The sequence below is a fragment of the Cynara cardunculus genome (assembly GCF_001531365.2).
Source record: "Cynara cardunculus var. scolymus isolate 2C chromosome LG 1, CcrdV1, whole genome shotgun sequence".
Classification (NCBI taxonomy): domain Eukaryota; kingdom Viridiplantae; phylum Streptophyta; class Magnoliopsida; order Asterales; family Asteraceae; genus Cynara; species Cynara cardunculus.
In genome coordinates, this window is record NC_037528.1 from 24,875,096 (window position 1) to 24,884,988 (window position 9,893).

The window sequence follows — 9,893 nt, forward strand, 5'->3', positions numbered from 1 at the left end:
TATTATAGGGTATTAAATAATATTTATAATAATAATAATATGTTTATAATTAAATAAACTAAGTAAAATGAAATTAATATAAAAAAAAAGAAAAGAAAAAGACAAAAACACAAAAAAGAAACAAAAAGAAAATGATTACATAAAGGGATATGGGTGACATTAGCAAAGGATAGGGATGTCATTAGCCTCTCTCATTCACATACATATCAATTCTGTTAATATTATAATATGATTTTTATATATTTTTAAAAAACGATAATGTTTTTACATTTAAATAAATATAAATTTAAAAACCTCATAAAAACTCGAAAAACAAATAAGTATTTAAATACGTAGTTGTTTTTAATTTAATTTTTATTATAATTTAATTTAATTTTAATAGTGAAGTATTTTATTTTTGACTTAATAATATATTTTTGCAAAGATAATGATTAAATGATCTTTTAAAAGTTAATGATTATTTTAATTATATTTTAGATTTTTTATATTTAAAATAAAATGTTTATTATATATTTGATTATGTTTATCTATAATTAGTTACACAAATTCAAAATGAAACTTTAATAAGAAGGGGAGTGTTAAGACCCCGATTGTGTGAAGATGTACCCTACTGACTTTATCAAAACCTTGTAATTTCGTTGTTCTTTTACTAGCGGCTTGCTAGCTTTTATAAGATCATTGGTTGTTGTTTCATAAAAAAAATAAGTTACGCTTACGTAAAATTTATTTGTAATTTTAAATAATATAAATCAATAAATGATATTTATCAAATGCTTTATAATATTATATAGATTTAATAAAAGAAATTTTTACTTATATATATATATATATATATATTACGATTTATTGATTTGATAATTGAAAGGCTTTAATCAAACCAATTAATATAAAAAACTTTGTAGATTAATTTTTATTTTCTGAAAACTTGATAATGTTTTTCCTATCTAATTCACAACTTTCTACAATATATAACAAAAAATAAAAACAATAACAATTGTTAAACGATATTTAAGGGCATTTACGTCTTTCAATTGTGCGTTTTCTGTGAGGATATGAATTTAGGGGCGGATATGATATGGTATAAAAAAGTTTTCTAATGTTACATAACAACTAATTGTAAGTGGTATGTAGAGTTTATATTGTATGTCAATCAACTGTATTTGATATCAACTAGGGGTAAGCCTACTAAGAACCGTACGGGGTTTCGTACTCCCGTTCACTTGATTATTGTAAGGTGCACGTGCTTGATTTTGAAAGTGCCGAGAAATATTTTAAAAGCAATCATAGAACAAAAATCTAAGCTAGGCGGGATGGTCTTGGATTGTTGATTGAAAAATTTGGACAATCAATTCAAATACTAAAAATTGGAAAATTTTATTAAATCAACCAAAAAACCAAATAAGTTCCTATAGCGACGAAATTCAGCTAAAAAACACATTGGACATAAGACGTAGTTTTGTGTTTTGCTCAAAAGATTAAAGTCGATTAAATTTGAAAAAAAATGTATTATTCCCGATATCGACATAATTGGTTTTCCCTCAAATTAAACCGTGTCGAATTTTCTTTCCGATCAAAACCCACGACTTTACAGACTTTTGATCCACCTTAAAGGTGCACTCACTCAAAAAAATTCATGGATCCACCACTCGTACCAACATAATTGTTACCTACTTTTTTGGTTGATATATATTAATACTGGTTTCGTATCATCTTCAAGTTACATATATAAAAACTTGTCATTTTGCTCAAATTGTGAGTGACATTTTGAGTTTCTAGGTAAAACATGTGATCTTTAAAAGTTTTTACTTGTAAGGAATAAGCTTGCAGATTTACAAATATTCAAACAAAATGATTAAAATTAAAATGTATACTTAATATATAAAAGAATACAAAAATAAATAAGTCGGTATCATAGTACTACCGTGGTATGCGACTTCTAATAACCAAGTTTGTATATTTAGTATGGCACTACCAACCAACTATAATTGATATGATTTGGTACATGTTAACTTTTTTGGTTTGATTTGATACAAATTTATCACCCCTAGTTGTAAGATGTGATACATGCTCTATGCAAATTTTAAGTGTACCTCTTGGATTATCAAGGGGTGTTTGGGATTGCTTATAAAAAAACTTATTGATTTATTCCGGTGTGGTATCGGTAATAAACACTTTTGAGTGTTCGGATAAACACCATATATCGATGCCAAACCGATAATAAGGAGTTTTTAAAGAAGTTAAACCCTTCTGACTTATAATAAGTTGATAAATGCTTTTATAGAAAAATATAAGTTGTTTCAAATAAGCAATCCAAACACCCCCTAATTAATCAGAGTTTGCAAACACGGGATGATACTTGAAAGGTAAGTTTTAATCTACATTCATTAGAAAAATCCAAAGACGTAAAAGTTTGTAGTTAAATTTTAATTAAAATGAATTGAACAGATACCTAAGATCCTATAACAAAAATGAAAATTTTGATGTGTACATGTGTCGGGATTCGACAACAATATCATTGTTGGTGTTTTCGAATATGAATGTGTTGATCACGACGAGTTTAGGTAGGGAGGGTAGTGGGGAAGCAAGAAAATGATGATGATGATGGCAATGGGAAAGGTGGGGTTGGAAATATGGTATAAGTTTGAGTTATACATTTTTATTAAGTGGGTGAACCGTTATGGTCGTGTCGATAATTCTTATTTTTGGACATGTTTTTCTGGGATGTATCAATTAAAAAATACTCGATATACAGATTCTACCTATTAAATATGTTGCATACTTTACTTATTTTGACAGATTAATTAAATAAATAAATTCAACTAAGAATAAAAATTTATTTAAATTTTCAATGATTAAATCTATATTATATTATAAAGGATTTGACAAAAACTCTTAAAAACCAGTTTTTATGTATGAAGTATTGTTTATTAATGTATATTACTTAAAATTCAAGGTTACAAACAAACTGTGCGTAAGTACAAATTATTAAAGCTTCATGTTTGAATTTGTGTAACTAACTACAGATAATCATAATCAAATACAAGATAAACATTTCATTTTAAATATAAAAAATCTAAAATATAAATATAATTAGGATAATCATTGAGTTATAACATAATACTTAATTGTTATCTTTATAAAAAAATTCTATATAATTAAATAAAAAATAAATCACTTTGTTATTAAATATAAATTTAAATTATAATAAAAGAACTTAATTAAAAAAATTACACAAAAAACAATAACTTTTAGATAGTTAATTTGATACTAATATTGATATATTTATTGTCGAAATTTTATGATATTTTCAAATTTATATTTTATTCAAAAATAAAAACATTATCCATTTCTCAAAACCACATAAAAACCGTATTAAAACATCTACAGAGATGGAACAAAATGAAACATTAAAGTCGAGATATATCTCGCTGCATTACGTGAGTACCTTATAGTATTTCTAATATATTCTTTAAATTTATTAAATTTTTACGTTTACAATTTGTTATTGTATTCATATAACTTTTTAAATTTTCATATTTGAACTTAATAATCATAATTTGCAAAAAAACATTAATCCATAATTTAAAAAATATTAATCCATAATTTGGTTGGGAGCTTCTATCATAATATACAATATGACATCAAGACTTGGGTATACTACCATGTTAACCTTTATGACTTCACTTTAAGACTTGACTTGCACTATAATACGTTATGGCATGTCATGACACATTATTTTATAAAGTATTATGCTACTTTAATATATAACTTGAAGGATAAATGATAATTATGTACGAGAGACTTAGGACTTAAATAATCATAAAAAGAAAACTTAAAAACTAAAACCTTAAATAAGTAAATATTTACTTACATTCTCGTACATGAAAAGTCTAACACGGATTCTTTGAAAATTAAATAAAGTAGTGAGTAGAGATTCAAGAGATTTAATCCCGATTTTACACTCTTGATATCATTCTCTTATAAGCTATATATTTGGTATCAGTGGTTCTTTTTTTTTTTTTTGGTTTTATTTCTTTATATGAATTTAATTTTTTCAACAATATTGTTCAAAACACTAACACAAGCAAGTGTGTGTGTGTATATATATATATATATATATATATAGGGTTTATTTCATATACAACCTATTATATTTGTACAACCAATGCAACCCGATAAATTAAAATATTTATGGAAATTATTAGAGTTCATTTATTATGATTTAAAAATTTATGGAAGATGAATACGGTTCATTAATTATGATTAATACATTATATTAGGAAATAATCAAAATATCTATAAAATCATATATTAATCAAATGAAATGGACGGTTGAGATTGAGTTGTATTGGTTGCACAAATGACAAGGGTTGTATAATAACCAACCTCTCTCTCTCTCTCTCTCTCTCTCTCTATATATATATATATATATATAAGCGTTCAAATAAAAACCACCCAATTTGTGTAAACTGTGAAAACCACATTCAACCAATCATAATTTTTCATTTTGTTCATTTTTTTGTAATTATGAGAGATTGATTAACCATTTTTATTGTGAAGGGTGTTAATCATGGATATTATCGTCTTCATTATTTTAATTTTAGAGAAATACATGAAACAGTTTCATTAAATATTATATGAAACAATTTCATCACCATATATGAAATAAATTCATCAAAAAAAGTATTATATGAAACAATTTCACAAGATTAAACAATTTCATGAAAAAATTTCATAAGATTAAACAATGAAATGGACGTATGATGGTGGTTTGTACGGTTTACACAAATGAGGGCAGTTTTCATTTGATCGCTCCTATATATATATATATATATATATGTCGCCTTAGGGCACGCCTTAAAAACCGTCTTTGCTTGGCCATAACTCGTAAGCTTGAGGCTTGACCTAGCCGTCATTCCACGTCTCACATCATTTACCTTGGCCACATCTATAGTCAGAAATCAACAAATAGAAGGTGGTGTTTGTTTTTTAAGAGGTGTTGAAATCTGAAGTCTGAAGTCTGATTTCACTTATGATTTATAAGAGATGGTCCTGAAGTCTGAAATCTAGACCAATAAGATTGTTTATTTTTACGTCTAAAATCTGAATTGGTCAAAATAGTGCAAAAATATAAAAGATAAATAATTTTTTACAGAAATATATAAGATAAATAGTTTTTGCCAACAAATTTCTTCCAGACACTAAAATATGAACCATTTGATAGAGGGCGGATAATGATTAAGAGGTATTAAGGTATACGTTTACCACTTAAAATTTCAGATGATATTTAGAGCTTTTAAACTCTTATTTTAGAAATAAAACAAACGCTCTTGATACTCAAACGTCTGAACGAATCAGACTTTAGAGGTATTAAGAGGTAATTTTGAACAAACAAACATACCCTAATTCTTTAGTCGAACAATCTTGATCAATCATGACAATCGGCTAACGACCGTAAAAATTGCGATTATATTGAACACAAATCAACATGAGGCACCAATCTACACCAAATCTGTAACATTTAGCAAACCTACAATGTTGTTCTAGGAAATTCATCAGATGTGATAAAAAAGAAGTCCAATTATAAAGAAGTAGACTACTGGGTAATAAACCATTGAGTTTAATCGACATATGATTTTTATTAGTGTTGATCTTTCATTTATGATTCATCTAAGGGTGGAGATCCCTTTTCGACCTTCTCATCATAACTTTTGTTTCACCGAAACCCAACCCCGATATATTGTTAATGATTTATTTGTTTCTATTTCGTATAAAATTACATGTGATATTGTCGATAAATTAATGTGGTTTACAATATAAAAATATCATATATGATATTGTAGATGGATGCATTTATTATGAGATTTGAACCCAAAAGTAATTAATACAAATATCACATCTAATATTGAGTGAAAAGTAAATAATGAGGTCAACATAGAAAAATCATAAAAAACGCTTTTCATGGGAATTGATCTGGTGTACCTCATTAGTGTTAATATTTAATTATGATTGAAGTAGGAATCAAACATCGTTACAAACTACATAAACGTCTTTTAACTTCGGCTAGATAATCATACAAACCACCCACCTCACCCCCAACAATCACAAATCAACAACGATTAGAATCCCGAGCCGTGGGAACATGGTTACGTGGGTTCATATCCGGTTGTCGAGTTTTCGGAGATCGAATTGGGTCTGAACTACGCCTCGTCCTCTTCAAGAAGGGATTCTGCACCATTACCACTTCCCCAAGCCCTCTCTTTCCACAATTTCTCAACTTCCTCGAAAGTCAACCCTTTGGTCTCCGGAACAAACATGACCACAAAACCAATAGCAGCCACTGAAACTCCCGCCAGTATCAAGAAAGTCATACCGATTCCAACAGCATCGGCAACAGAAAGGAAGCTCTGAGAAACTATCAAGTTCGATACCCAGTTCACAGTGGCCGCCATTCCCCCACACATCCCTCTATATGATTCCGAATATATTTCCGAGTTTACCGTCCACGGGACAGGCCCCATCCCCGGGGCGAAGGAAGCAATATACAGGACTAAGCCAAGAACCGCAAGCCACCTGATGTTGGCATGTCCAGATGATTCAAGGAAGAATGCAATGGACAGGAGAACCAATGATAGAATTACACCTATTAAGCTGCTGAGTGCCAATTTGCGGCGGCCAACATGGTCAATGAGGTAGATTCCAACAACTGTTCCGGCAACATTCATTAACGCGACTATTAGAGATAGTTGAAGGGCTAATTGGTTCGACCCAAAACCAGCCATCTGGACTATGGTTGGGCTATAATACATGACAGTGTTGATGCCAATGAACTGTTGAAATGCCTGCAAATCAATAACTTATATGTTACTTCTAGTAGGGCTGTTCATGGACAATATAACCCGCTAGACTTGGTCTGCCCAACCCGTTAAAAAAGGTCAAGCCCGGTCAGGCCTGACCCAACCCAAGCCCACAATGATCACCTCTAATTCCCAACTACAAGACCAAATCTACTGGCATCATAGCAAAGATGTGTCATGTTATATTTATTACCTGCAGACCAGCTCCAGCAACAAATGCAAGTCTGATTTCTTTAATTCTGAAAACATCCCGGTATCTGACAGCATTCTGGCTCCGGCATTCTTGCTCTAACGCAGCTGAAAGCTGGTGGAGTTCCTCCTTCAACCGATCAGGATCATAAATTTTTGATAGCATGGCAACAGCCTCAGAACTACTTCTCTACACAACATAAGAATGCGTCTTAGAGGGTGTTTGTTTTCAACTTAATAAGCTTAATGAACAGTTAGCTTAATTAGTTAAGTTATATTAAGGGGTTTGATTTAACTTAATACTAAGAGATTGACTTAACATGTTAAGTTAGCTCATCCTATCTTAATGTATTAAGTTAGCATATTTTTTTCCCAAAATTACCCTTGTCCTACAATATTTAATCACATCTCATTAAAAAATAAATAGTTTACCAATAAGCATAACTTAAAAATTGTAATCAAACAATAACATTTTATTGTTTTAAATATATTTGAAGTTATTAAATTTTGTGTTATGAACTCATTGAATACATATTATTTATGTCATTTTAAATAATTCATATAATTTTTATTTTTATTGTCATTTTAAGTATTTATCAAACAGTTAATTTCCATTCAACACTTGCGTAGACATAAGGTTAAAATGGTAAGTTTTGTTGTTCAAATATTTATTCAAAACAAAAGTCAAATAACAATTTATTTTAATTTATCTAGACAGATTAATTCGTAGATAGAACTTAATAGATTTAGAACTTAATAGATTTAGAACTTAATGGATAAAAAATCAAACAACCCCTTAGATAGATATATGAATATGCACACACAGACGAAGATATAAAAGACCAAAACGAAGTTGAAATGCAAAATGTTTTACGTTCTTGTAAAGCCAACGTGGAGACTCGGGCAAAAGCAACATCAATGAAAACTGAAGAATCGCTGGTACCGCAGCTATTCCAAGCATCCATCGCCAAGTCCCACGAACCTGTCGACCATCATTCACCCGAAGTCAGAAAGAAACTTAGAGCTACGATCAATCTATTAGGGTGCGTTTGGTACGAGTGACAGAACATGGACAAGAAGGTATAAAAACTTATTGTCCCATGTTTGGCGCAACATTAGATGGATACAGGATCTGAGCCGGATAAAAATACAATTTTCTATCCTATCAAAATAGGTTGAACAAAATCATGAAGATGTGACAAAATTGGTAAATTACAAAACTACCCATATCGAATTAAAACCCTAAACCACCTTCCAAAATTCTTTCTCCCGTCTTGTTTCGTCCGTCCGCATATCAAACGCACCCAATAGGAAAGATTTTGAAATGGTTAAGCAAGAAAAATCCAACCTCGGTGAAGCCAAGATTAACAAGATATGAAAGAAATTGTCCACTAGTGATCATAAGCACATTGGTGCTCACAAGGCCTCCCCGTATTTCTGATGGCGCTACTTCTGCAATATACATTGGAGCAGTAACAGAAGCCACACCGACACCCAGCCCAACCAAGAACCGCCCAAATAAAAGAACATATGGATCGGGTGCAGTGGCCATCAAAAAGGATCCAAGCACAAAAATCACATCGGCAATAAGAGTAGCACTCTTACGTCCATATAAATCATTTATCCACCCACCAGATGCGGCTCCAAAAATTGCACCAAGTAGAGCCATGCTAACAATTGTCTCCTGTATATATATGAAATAATGAAGTCAAAGACTGAAACAACGGTTTGTTAAACCTGTTAAAAGTAGTGTTTTCCGATAAACATTTTAAGGAATTTGAATGCCAAGAAAGAGGTATCACGTTGGTAAAGTCGAGGTTGAGACTTGGCTGCTAGTAGTACACTTGTGCTTCTAGATGACATGCCACCCATTAAGTAGTTAATAATTGAACTTGTACCTGTAAGACACTACTTTGATCGACTTCCTCAAATTCATCACGGATGTACAGAAGGGCTCCTGATACAACTCCTGAAACAAATGTTTCAATCTCAAAAGAATGAGCACAATTTTAGAGTAATCCCATGGCAAAGGGGGTAACCCCCAAGTCAACCCACACAACTTCGCCCCAACAACATCATGTGAGAGGCAAATCAGATACGCAACAGCTTGTTAGGTGCTAGTTTAAGTGTCTAGTGCCCACCAGAAACCCAATTCCCAAAGGAATTTGTCTGTTTGTGCAATTATACCATCTCGGAACCAACTGTGCAAATATTTAGCTTGTTGGTAATTCATATTATCCTCTAGATGGTAATAACATGGAGTGATTGATTCAAATTTTGTCCCTTCCCTACTAAAGAAAGGATTTTCTTCCATTCCTTAGAAACATTGGGAAATCAATTCCTTCATAATTTTAGCAACAATTTTTATGTATGCATACTCAGAAAATTGAAGAACATGGGGATGCCAATTTCCATAACCTACAAACGAATAAATTTTCGTTCACTCGTGTATGATGTATAACGCATAGAGTCGGACCAAAAGGAGGGGGTAGGGGTGTTCTGTATTCCTGGTCCTCCTGTGGCTGGACCACAAACCATAAAAACAACAAAGGTTAAAATAAAAAAGGGCACACGAAATAGTCGATGACCAAATTCAAATTCAAATGGAATATTTCAACTAAAGCAATGAGATGCTTGGATCTTAAATGAAAATTTCCTCTAATCCGATGATAAAGAATGGTAAGATCATCTCCAACTCTAACACGAGAAAGAACACCAAATTGGTATATATGCCGTTTTATAAGGAAAACGGATATATATATATATATATATATATATATATATATATATATATATGGGCCTAATCAAATGAGAACTAATTAGTTTGTGGTAACTGTGAGAACCAAC

General features: G+C 30.9%; 1 protein-coding gene across 1 annotated transcript in view; it reads right to left on the reverse strand.

The window, feature by feature from the left end:
• Positions 1-6,200: 6,200 nt before the first annotated feature.
• Positions 6,201-9,893, reverse strand: part of LOC112499804 (inositol transporter 1-like) — a 4,729-nt gene continuing 1,036 nt past the window's right edge. Inside the window, exons 2-6 of the mRNA XM_025103075.1 lie at positions 8,945-9,015; positions 8,395-8,730; positions 7,921-8,028; positions 7,051-7,236; positions 6,201-6,842 (exon numbers count right to left, since the gene is read on the reverse strand). Coding sequence (XP_024958843.1) covers positions 6,201-6,842; positions 7,051-7,236; positions 7,921-8,028; positions 8,395-8,730; positions 8,945-9,015 — 1,343 coding nt within the window. The remainder of the gene's footprint in view (positions 6,843-7,050; positions 7,237-7,920; positions 8,029-8,394; positions 8,731-8,944; positions 9,016-9,893) is intronic.